The sequence below is a fragment of the Lissotriton helveticus genome, chromosome 1_2, assembly GCF_964261635.1.
Source record: "Lissotriton helveticus chromosome 1_2, aLisHel1.1, whole genome shotgun sequence".
In the NCBI taxonomy this organism is placed as follows: Eukaryota; Metazoa; Chordata; class Amphibia; order Caudata; family Salamandridae; genus Lissotriton; species Lissotriton helveticus.
The window spans coordinates 79,932,371-79,944,691 of record NC_136058.1 but is presented as its reverse complement, the minus strand read 5'-3'; the positions used below and the strand labels follow the sequence as shown (position 1 = coordinate 79,944,691).

At 45.3% G+C, this 12,321-nt stretch overlaps 1 protein-coding gene across 2 annotated transcripts in view; it reads right to left on the bottom strand.

The window, feature by feature from the left end:
- Positions 1–12,321, bottom strand: part of C1_2H1orf141 (chromosome 1_2 C1orf141 homolog) — a 165,587-nt gene that overhangs the window by 102,518 nt on the left and 50,748 nt on the right. For both annotated transcript variants that reach the window (XM_078673427.1, XM_078673428.1), the window contains 2 exons: positions 6,579–6,700; positions 4,145–4,236 (listed from right to left, as the gene is read on the bottom strand). In XM_078673427.1, coding sequence (XP_078529553.1) covers positions 4,145–4,236; positions 6,579–6,700 — 214 coding nt within the window. The remainder of the gene's footprint in view (positions 1–4,144; positions 4,237–6,578; positions 6,701–12,321) is intronic.

Sequence of the window (12,321 nt, the reverse complement as noted above, 5' to 3'; positions counted from 1 at the left end):
AAACATATTAGAATAGTAAACACATAATATACATGGTGCCACCTGGCACTAGGTCATAGCTACAAGGGAATTATTTACACATGACAGGGCCACTTGGACCACTGTCAGGACCATCACAAAGCAAACTTAGTAAAAGTAAAACAGAACATAAACGACCAACCAGTAAACACTGGTAATCACTGTACTTAGCATCAGCCTGTGACATAAACTACATTATGCACAGTATCACATCAGGCGCGAATTACATTCTGCGCCAACCTCACCAGTATAAACACATTATGCAAGCATCTCTCAAGTCTAAACACATTAGACCCTAACCTCCTAAGCATAACTCATACTAGGGACATAAATCACACAATGAAACATAATCTCACTAGCATAAACCATGATATGCAGAACAACATCATAATCATAAACCACAGTTTAGAGGTATAACACAGGGTGCATAAAACATCCTACACACATTACATTTCCTAGCAACACATCACATTAGGGCCTGGTGCCCTATACATCTAACCGTCCCCCTGGCCAACTGGCCATCTCAAAAGGGGCTCAAATGCACTATGTCTAAAGAGTCAGGGCTGCTGCCTAGGCAGCGAAAGTCAAGGGTACACACTTTGCACAAACCTAAACGTTGCAGCTGCCTACTGCTTGCTGGGCAGCTGGGAATGTCAGGGGCACAGGAGTGCAACTCACTCCTAGCTCAGGCATGCCCCCAAAGAACTGTGCGCCTAAACGGGGCAGCTGCCCACTACTTTCTGGGCAGCTGGGAAAGTTACAGATGAGGCCTGGCACCACTGTGCCGCTTCTGTCCCCCTCAGGGACTCCGTATTAGGAAACTGCGCAAAACGTTGCAGCTGTCCGCGCTGGTGTGGCGCAGCTGGGGAAAGAATAAGTGGGCCCGGGCACAACTGTGCCCTTTGGGCCTTGCTGGGGCTCTTAACACAATATTTACCCGGTTGGGCCTACGCACGGGCTCTGAGAATAATCATGTCCCCAATGTTGCAGCTGACCCCTGCAAAAGTGGGGCAGCTGGAGAATAATGCCCAATATTGGCAGCACAGGCCCAGGGGTCCTCAGGACCCCCCGGGCCCTTTAAAACAAATATTTCCACACTGGAGCGGCCCGCTGAACAAACGGGCCGCTCTGACAGGGTGCCTCTGCTTCGCACCATTGACTGTGAGCCCCACTCACCTGGGCTCTTTGTTGGCAGCAGTCTTCTCTTGCTGGGGAGGCTCCGTCCGGTGACCTGCTGCAATCCCCGGGGCTCGCAAGGCTCCGGTCTTCTCCTTCCTGTGCTGCGGGACCGGCAGCACTTCTCTCGCAGAGCGGGTCTTCCCTTTCACTCTTGGGAGCCCGCCCTGCCATCGGCGGCCTCTGCCGCCTTCCCTCTTCACCCGGGCCCCCTCCTGGGACCCGGGGCTCAACTCCTCAACTCCTCACAACTTGCGGAGGCCGGGTGGGCTAACGTCCTCTCTGCACACCGCCATTCTTGTTCCGCCTCACTTCCGCCTGGCACCCCACCCACTGTCAGGCGGGCGCCGGGCTGCCACATCCGGTGATCGGGCCGCGGTGGTGAAATGAGGGGTAGGCTCTCTCCAAAATTTAAATATATAGCGGGGTGGGCACCCGCATACTCAAATAACAGCAAAGTCGCAGGGTGGGCACCCGCGCAATTAAAACAAACTCAGAAGGCCAAAATTGCGGGGTGGGCACCCACTAATCCCAGCAATTTCCCTATGCTGGGGATTACCTCAGGGCAATATGCAGCTCAGCGCTGCCAAGCTTCAGGGCTCCTTTTGGAGCCAATTCTCAGCGCTCCAAGGGTGCAAAAAGGCAGCATCAAGCTTTGGCAAAGTAAAAGGAAAATCAAAAGTTCCAAGAAGTCCTGGAGGTATCAGAGGGCAATGTAGGGCCCAGGGGCCAGCACACAGGGCCCTCCAGCCAGGAGGCAACCCCCATGGTGGACCATCCTGGGCCACACCAGCAGGAAGCCCCCCTCTGTCAGGATCCAAGAGCAGAACATTTTCATGGGGGTCACAGCCCCTTCTTTTATACAGCATTTTCCTTTGTCTCAAAGTGTAGGGCATGGGGGAACCAGATGCAACTGGTTCAGGGGAGCTTTTGAGCACTTTGTTTTGCTCAGCTCCTCTCTTCTATTCACAGGACAGGCCAGGGACATCAGACGCACCACAGGAGGTGGAGCCAGCATTGTGGAGGGAAGGCACAGCCCTATTCAGGTCTCAGGTGCAACTCCTCCCTCCCATTCACATGCAGATCTCCCTATTCAGCACAGGGCAGACCCATCCTGGCTCCCGGAGCCACCCACATCATCCAGCACCTTTCAATCACAAGCCAGACAGGCAATTCACATCAGACAGGCAGACACACTGCACACAGAAATGCCAGCTTCTAAAAGTGGCACTTCTCCACTAGTCACAATAAATCTGCGCACACCATTGCGCAGCATTTATTCTCACGAGTTCGCACATACTCAACGCAGGCCAATCTCACCACACGCACTCAGAGAACGCACACACTTTACACTGGGCCACAGGGCTAAAGTGCGCAGAGGCCAAAAATCACTACCATCATATCAGAGCTCAAGGCAAAAAAGTTCAGGGGTGAACCTGCCAAAAAGGGCCAAGTCCAACAGTTACCTTTGCCTAGAAGATGGTCTTGATGATTTGATACAACAAAGACCGAAACATCAACGAATAATCCATTCTCCTATGAAGTGATTGTTAAATTGAAATTTGTGTGCTGAATCCTATGTTTGGGACAGATTTGCTGTTTTTCTGGCGGAAGATGGATATATACATTGATACCAACCTTTATGTTCTCGGTTGTCAATGTTTATTTAGTTTTTCTGTTGTTCTTTCTGTACCCTTGTATATTGCTTTTCAATGACTGATTACTTTGCTGTATATCTGAAATATTTTTTTTTTACATTTGATCACCCTGTTGTTGCAATTAATTTGCCAATAGAAAAAATCTCTTCAATATATTTATTTTCAAAAAATCGTTTTGAGTGTTATTAAATATCACTCCACAGATATTTATAAAAAGAATTCTTTAAAACTATTTTGATTCAAACAAATCCCTTGTAGGCACCTCTATCTTTCTTACCTTATTACCCAAGCCCACAAGCGTAGATTGGGTTGCCCAATTACCTAACAAACTTTCTAAAAGGGACACTTTCAAAATTGTAATTTAAAATCCGACTTTACGATTAATGAGGATTTTTAATTTTCTAAAAGGGGCACTTTCAAAATTGTAATTTAAAATCCGACTTTACCATTAATGAGGATTTTTAATTACAGTTTCTCGGACACCAAACATGAAATGTTAACCTGTTCCCAATCAAATGTTAGAACTTATTAAATTTAATAAGGCAGTCTGATGTGATCCTATGGGAGAAGTAGGCCTCACATTAGTGAAAAATGAATCTGGGAGTTTTTCACTATCATGGCACGTACAACCTAAAAGAACGCATACAAATATACAAATGTACTCTGCCCTATTGGCTTCATAGGGCCTACCTTAGGTGTGACTGACGTATTGAAAGGGGAGTTTAATGCTTGGAAAATGGGTTACATTGCCAAGTCAAATTGGCAGTTCAAAACTTCATTCAGGCTGCAATGACAGGCCGAGTACATGTTTTAAAGGGCTACTTAAGTGGGTGGCACAATAAGTGCTGCAGGCCCACTAGCAGTATTTAATTTATAGCCCCTAAGGGTTTGGTATACCACTCTACAAGGGACTTATAAGTAAATTAAACATGCCAATCAGGTAATAGCCAATTTTACCATGTTTGGGTAAGAGAGCACAAGCACTTTAGCACTGGTTAGTAGTGGTAAAGTACACAGAGTCCTAAGGCTAACAAAAACGAATATCAGCAAAGAGTGTGGGGGGAGGTTAAAATCTTGGGGTGAAATCACCCTAAGACTGACAGGTGTGACACCTAATCATACTGATGTGTGTTTATGGTTGTTATGGATATAGGCATGAATACAGCACTGCACCAAGTTTCATACCCTAGGAAAATAAAACATTTTCTCGAGCCAGGTGCATTTCAGCTGTGTGGTAAATATGGTAAATATGCAGAAAACAACAAAGTCCAAAGTTGGAGTGTGATTCTTACCTTTGTTTTCCAGTTTGGTCTTCTGGCGGACTGTGCCCTGCACACTGCAGACTTTGGCTTTTTTTGCATTCTAATGTCTACAGCCACATTTTCTATTTGACACAAACAGAAAGAAAGTAAGGCAAACAATCCAGAATGTACTTTTTCATGTTTATTTCTATGTGAATAGTATAGCAGAATCATTTACTTTGTAACAGGAAAGTAAGTTTATGACTGGCTTAGATTTGGAAGACAGGCCTGTTCACAATGGCTGTGCCATCTCTTTCTTCATTTCGCTGGTAAAATATCCCAGTGTTGTGAACACCCTGCAGAGATGTGTATGATGCCTTCAGATCACATGCACAAGTTCTACTTAGAGAAAATTAGCCTTATCACCTTCCACGTTCAATTACACAAGCGAATAACACTGAGCCTTGTCACTTGGTACAGGGATATGGAGGTGCCCCTCAACACCCAAAGGAATGGGTCAGGGATGAAGGGGGCTGGCTACAGGCCCGCAATGCCCATGCCACCAGCCTTTCCATGGCGGGTGAACCGCCATGGAAAGGCTGGCGGGGATGGACCATCCTAATCCCTACGGCGGTGCCTGGTAGGCACTGCCACCATTGTGGGAATCAGAGTGCCCTCCGAAGGTCCGTCCGGCTACTTGCGGCCTTCGTATCTGTGGGGGTCGGTCTCTCTGACCGTTCCCCTCCGCCCGCCATCAAAATGTGGCAGGCAGTTCAGCTGCTTAGGATGGCGGGGAGAACACCACTGACCGCCTGTCAGTGGTGGTCTCTCCGCCATCCTAATCGGGCCCTATGTCTTCAGGTTAAAATAATTCAAAGGTAACAGAAACTTTTCTTTGCACCAATAAGAGTCATATTTTCCTGTGATGTGCATTAAAACTAAAGAGTTTTTCCATCTGCGCTAATTACACCTGCCTGTTAGGAAGCACCCTTAGTGTTCTACTAAAAGTTTATGCAATGGTTATTTTCTTTTCAAGTTAACATTTTTAATACCGGCTAACACGTATTGGTGGCTGCATATCTTCTTTTTTCCTTCTTTTTACATTTGTGGCACATGCTCACAATAAAAAACAATAACCAACACATCAGCCTGCCAAGGTCCGACCGATGAGTTGTGCCAGTGCTTGTTACAGCATTGTATTGTAATATGAGCTTGCCCAAGATAAGGCGCATGCTTGTATTATTTTATGCTGCTTGCGAGACCTGAGATCGATAAATTAAATGTATGACTATTTTCCCCTAGCCGCTTCAAAATTAGTAAAGTACGGCAAATCACAGCGAGGGTCTCAAGGTGCTGAATCATAGGCACATGGGGATTTGCTCAGAAACATAGGATGTTGACGCCGATGCCGAGACTTGAATCTGGTTCTTCTCACCTGCTCCAAAGTCGGCAGCTCAGGCCATTACACCACATCCTTGTGGCATACACTCAAAGATATATTCTGGATGGACTGAAATCGTCAGATGAGCGACTGAGCGAAAATAGTGGGGTCCCTATAGAATCTGGTTAGATGCTAATGGTAGACTAAAGTTTTATGATTATACTCCTCAAGCCTGTAAGTCTCATACACTGGATTAATTGTCTAAACATTCTGCACAATGGTTCTCAGATAGAAAGTCACTCATTATGGTTTGCTGGGGTCTGTTGATAGGGGTTGTATGAGGAAAACACAATTATTACTTACTGAAATATATTTCAAGTTCTTGTCTGAGGACTAATTCCCCTGAGTTGGGAATGTTTAGTGCGGATTTTCGTTTCTTGTTACTAGAGGGCCAATAGGGCCAGATGGATCAAAGGGTTTTACTCATTCTATGTCTATGGGAAAATGTTTTAGTACATTCGGATCTTACTGTTTTGTCTCCTATTTTATGACTGGTATGGAGACACTATGTCATTTATATTGATAAAGCTTCCCATAATATTAACAGTGCTACTGTCTGAGGCTTGAGGATGTAAGATTGATGTAACTAGTCTGCTTCCTGATGCTGAAGTTCTATCTAATTGAGCAGTAAAATTCCTGTGCTAGTATGAGCTGTCAGTCTCTGCTGTCCTTGCCCTGTGATTTTTTCATTCACACATATAACTGAGAATCTACTTGTAAGAATCAGGATAGAACAATCAAGTGAATACAAATACTGCATACATTTGGAAAAATATAGGCCATGTGACCTGCTCATTCAGAGATAACTGTCTGTAATACACAGAGCACCGTAGTCACTTTTAAAGAACATTTTGCTAAGTCCACTGTTTTGCCAGCAATATTCTATGGGTCTTTGGGAAACTAAATCGCATCATAGCTGGGCAGAGTAAGACTTGTCTTCCATACCGAAATTGTATTAGAATATTTCATTAGAGTCCTTTCAGAACCTCTTCATTTGAGACAGCAGTGAAAACATAATTCTACCATATATTGACAAGACATCACCTTTCTGATCACTGTCCTCTCTTTTCAGAAGTTGAGGTGCACTGAAGGGCCGCATAGGTGGTTTGTAAGAAAGAAGGTCTCTAGCACTTGCTGAAGGTGTAATCTGTAATTCACACTGAGACCTAAGGGTAATAGCATAAGATTTGGGATTTACTATTTGTCAAAATAAAATACATACAGGTAATGAGAGGGTTGGTAAATGGAACTTTCGGTTAATTTGTAAAGCACATCAATATCTTTGAGCACCTGGTGTTATGTTCTGATGTACTCTTGAACGGTTTGTGACATTATGAAGATCAATTGCATTCCAAACTTGATACAGGAAACATATGATTTATTTATATAGTGGGTTAGATATATTCATCGTGTTTCAGTCAAAAGACCATTTCTGCAATATCTTAGGAATTTTATAACATGCTAAAAATTATAACTGGCACTGTCAGGGAGCAATGATCCAGCAAAAAACAATCAACTGCAACGCAAATCATGTCGTCAAGTCAAAAACAAATATAGGGCTATGTTTGCTTCTTGACAACACGCCACACTGGTAATCTTGCACAATGAATTTATCCCTATATTTCATTTCGTATAACAGAAACTGGGGAGAGGTATGCCTATTACTATGTTGAATTTTCCAATCAAAATACTGACAATGGAAATTTTAAGGATTTCCCTCTTACACTCATGCTGTACCTTTAAGAAACAAAAACAGCCAGGCTTAGTCTGAGGGGCAATGCAGAAGGTGCAAAAACTACTGCTTCATTCACTAAAATATTTGGAAAGTACAGCATTCACATTCTCAAACGTTATCAAATGACGATTACCAGCTAGGAACATGTATTGGTATATTACTCATGGCTACTCAATGCACTGTGGAAGAGGTGTGGCCAGCGGCCGGGGTGTTTGCAGCGGCCGGGGTGTTTGACTCCGGACTACGGGGTTCACGGTTTGATCCCCGGCTCCGGCGGTAGGTCAGCCCAGCACCATGTGACTCTTGGCAATACCTTGCTTAATCTTCCCGAGGGCCCCAGCACCAGGACACCACTTTGGAGGTAGCGTGCGCTTTACACATACTGGTATTTGGTGTCATTTAATTTCAAACCATGGTTGCGTGCAAGGACTGATTTTTTCTGTCACTTGGTTTTGTTTGATTTTGATTTCCAATCAATAAATAAAGTTAATAGGTAGAGATTTTTCAGCTAATTCTGGGTGATTCGCAGAGCCCTGCACCGATGATGTCAATATACTATTTGAACAATTGCCAAAACTATAACCCATTCTTTTAGCCACACACGTATTAATCATTTTATCAGCTACAGCGTCCTTAACTTTTTGCAGTACAAGACAGAATGAGCGCTAATAGAAATTCTGATGGGAAATTCTACCTGCAGATTCCTCACCTTCAGAATATCCCCACGCACTAAACTGGATCTGGAGATTTTCCTTATTAATGCTCCTGCGCACCAATGGTGGTGTCATGTGGCACCACAGTGACTTTCCACCACCCCAGACGTGACCGAGAGGAGCTGCATATAAGTGCCATCCCTGCCTACTGGTGTCAGTTCCTTTGTTCGGTGCCTTCTGGTGCAGATCCAGGTTCTCCGCTCCCAACTTTGTCAATCTACCGACAATTTCAAAATTCTTGTACAGTGCATCAGGGAACTATGCCCCACCGAAAACGACAGGCTTGAAGTTGTGCTGAGACTGCAGGAAGTAGGTGTCGGTTGGTTACTCATGTAAGGTTTGTCTCTGGTGCCTGAACTTTTGGCATGAGTCCAAAACATGCAACAAGTGTACCACAAGCATCTGAGAACATGACGCAAAACTCTTTTTGGTCGTATACAAATAGGGGTCATGAGAGAAGCATAGGTCCCACTCCTGTTGCAAGCCTGGTCTCACTCATAAGGCTGTTTCGGCAAAAGTTCTACTACATGATTTAAGTCTTCCAGTAAGTCGACTCTGCAATTGGTCCTGGCATAGCCGAGTTTAACGGACATCCTCGGCTCCGCAGAAGACAGAAGCCTTTATGGAGGGCTTGCTGCCGATTTTATTTTTAGTGTACTTGCATCTCCCTCTGGCGTGACTTTAGGGCCCCACTGAGTCACAGGGAACTCATTAATGATATCTCTGGCAGGTCCACCCCCAACACCACCTGCCAGCTCAGGATTCAATGCTAGGCTGCTCCATTACGGACTTCCATGCCTGCACTAAGGATGACACTGGTTCCTGCTGCACTGAACCAAGACCCACACTAGTTCCTGCTGCACTGGTGTTGACATTGACTCTGGTGGTAGTAGAACTGGTGCCACTGCAAATCTTGGACCCTGACCTGATATCAGCCCGATCTAGACTGATGTAGTATTTCTATAAGGTGAACTTAGCCAAACACCTGCGTACATAGTCAAAGACTAGCATGAAATCAACAAGCAAGAAGAGAGGAAGCTGGGTTGTTGATAGGAAATATATTGTGATGAAGTGTTCTTTAAGGAGATGAGTCTTCAATTCTTTCCTAAATTGGAGCACCACTGGGAAGTCTTAATGAAAAGAATTGATGTTTTCAGAAAATTAAGTTTAGTTTTCATCAGCTAGCCTTGCCCGTGAAGCCATCATGGTTTGCTTATTAGGCAGGCACACATGTGCATTATGGGACATGGCCAGAGAGATCTTGACAGCAGTCCTGGAGGATCTCAGGGCTTTACTGACCCAGACAGTACATGTTAGTCAGTATATGATAAAATACATACTATGGGCCGATCTGAACACTACTGACTTCATTGGCAAAATTACGGGCTAAAGAGGCTCAGAAGCCATGGCTCGATGAGGTCAACCTGATTTTCTGGTGACGTGCAAGTTTTATTATTGGTTTTGACCCATGATGGGTCCAGGCTCCTCGTTGAAAAGGCTGAATTGGTGCATGACCGACTCAAAGACAGTCACAGCGCTGCTAGATCCTTGGGCTTATTCAACCCTGAGAAGCAATTTCTCGATCTGTTCAGGAAGTTAATGAGTTTTGCCAGAGATGTTTCATTCAGGTAACCCCAGCCCTGTCAATTAGTTGTACAGAAGCCAGTCCAGTCCTTTATAGGCCATGGTTGCATTACTGGTAGGAAACAAACAGGCTAGCAAAGACTGCAGTCTTCTAATTCTTCCTCCCCAGCTACAGTGATTACCACGCTTCGCCACACCACTTGTTTGCACTTAACAATTTAGGCAGGCAGGGAAGGCAGGATCCAACATTTCCTCACATCCATCACATCACACTGATGTTCATCGGGTCCATGCACTTCTTTACATTTCCCAATCTCACCTTCCTCCTCCTACACCAGAGCGAATTTCACAGGGACACTTTGTAACCCTGATGAAGGAGATGCATCTTTTACTCTCCAAATGCAATTGAAAGAGAACCAGAATCGAAGAAAAAGGATGGGTTCTATTCATTCTACTTCCTTGTTCCAAAGATGAACAGGCGTCTCTGGCATATTCGGGACCTCTGCCCCCTGAAACAGTTTCGGTGGAAGGACAAATTTCAAATGCTCACACTGGCTCAGATCATTATAGCGCTGGACCCCAGAGACTGGATGGTGTCCCTGTACTTACAGTACATATATATCCGTAAACCCATTATGCAGTTCTACAGGTAATACCTTTGGTTCAAGGAAGTCCAAGACCAGATTCAGTTTGCTGTGCTCCCCTTCCACTTCACTGTGTCCCTTTTCAGGTGTTTACAAAACTAATGGCAGTGGTAGCTGCCCGTTTTGGAGGTCAGAGTTTACATATTCCTGTACTTCAATGTCTGGTTACTGAAGGCGTGCTTATCACAACCATTCATAGACCCCCTCTGAATGATGGCTAATCTCCTGATGTCATTGGTTTTCGCTATCAATGGGCCAAAGTCCCCCCCCCCCGATCCCCACACAAAGGCTTGTTTTCATTGAGGCAATGCTGGACAATGTAAAGTCCAGGGTCTTTCCTATGCTACAGCAAGTGTGGGACGTTCATGATATGATCCCAATGTTCTGTGACTGGTCCATCATTTTGGTGAGGATGGGTCTGAGGTTTCTTGTTCTCCTGGCCGAGTATCCTCCTTGTCTTGAACAGTAGGTGGCACCTGTGGACCCTACAGTGGGCCCTCAGATCCCAGCAGGAACAGCATCAGGGCTCCCTCCTTGATTACATTCAGAAACTGAAGGAGAGAGTAGAAAATCTGCTGTGGTGGCTGGTGGACACCAATCCGAGATGAGGCAAGCTACTCTACCTCCCACACCCAGAGTTCATGGTGGTGACGAATGTGTCGCTTCTGTGTGGGGAGCCATCTGGGAATGGTAGAGATCAGAGGCCTCTGCTATCAGGACGAGAGCAAGCTTTATATAAACTTGTTGGAGCTTTGAACGATTTGTCTTATACTCAATGTCTTCCTGCCATCCAACAAAGGGAGACTAGTCCATGATCTCTTGGACAACTCTGCCCCTATGTGGTACTGCAACAAGCAGAGTGGCGTGGAGTCTTGGAGCATGTGCTAACAAGCTCTGGAGGTGGCTGCAGCAACAGAACATCTTCTTGGTTCCCAGCGCGGGAGTCTCTCAGATATCGGGTGGCATCTCCAATATGATGTGTTGTAGAGGTGTTTTTGAACAATGGGGAATGCCCCAGCTAGATCCGTTTGGCATTGTTGGGAAAGTGCTGTGTCAGCAATTTTGCACACTGGAATTTCCTCTAAGGCATTTGTTAGGAGGCGCATTCTGGCTGGAATGGAACAAGGGATTCCTGTATGTATTTCAACCGCTCCCCCTCCTATGCCAGGTTCAGAAGAAGATTAGGACAGACCGGGCCAGGAGAGTGTGATACTCAGATGTCCTGGGTCTGAGCATTTGTCCTCTGATCAGGATACCACTGCAGGTCCTTTCTCAGCCACAGACAGGATCCTGCCCACAGGCCTCTGCAGCTTATAGCTCCATGTGTGGACACTGAACAGCTGTACTTGGGCATATTTGATTGCTGACAGAGGTATTTGATGTCATCCTTGTTGCCAGAAGACCTTTCACTCAGTCCATCTCTGTAGGACACTGGGAGAAATGTGTTGCCTGGTGTGGTGCCCGAAGTATCAACCCCTTAGAGGCCAAAGCTTTCTAATGTTCTTTTGTTTGTGCTTTCATTAGACCAGCAAGGTCTTGCTCTAGGTACTATGAAGGGTTATCTATCGCACTGTTGGTCTTTCTATGTTTGCTGAATCAATTGTCCTACAATAGTTGGTGCTTGTGGTTGGAATGCTTGCAATGCATGAGGTACAGATGCAGACAGGTGAGGAGTTGTGTGTTGTGCACTTTTACGTGGGCCTGGAGTTTGAGTGATATCCTTATTTGGCTGTGTGTCGCCATTATTTGTACACCACGTGCATGAAGCATTTAATGGGGAGAATGATTTCAGTGTACATATAAGAGGATAGTGCGAGTTACACCACATACACACAATTTGGATTTATTAATTTGTCTTTGCTCGTGTGTTGTCAGGTTGTACCAACCTTGTGTGCAGGGTCCAACAGTAGTGATGGACTTTTCTGTCTCTCATCACCCTTACCAGTGATCACATATACAGAAATACGATGGGCAGTGGTGGAGATGGGGAAAGAGGAATAGGAGGAGTGAGAAAACAGCGACAAAGCACTCAACCTCTGCTGTCTGATCACTTGACCGATGAGTGAAGCCTGAGGCCTGTAGTGAAACCTTATAGGACAAAATATGTCCTA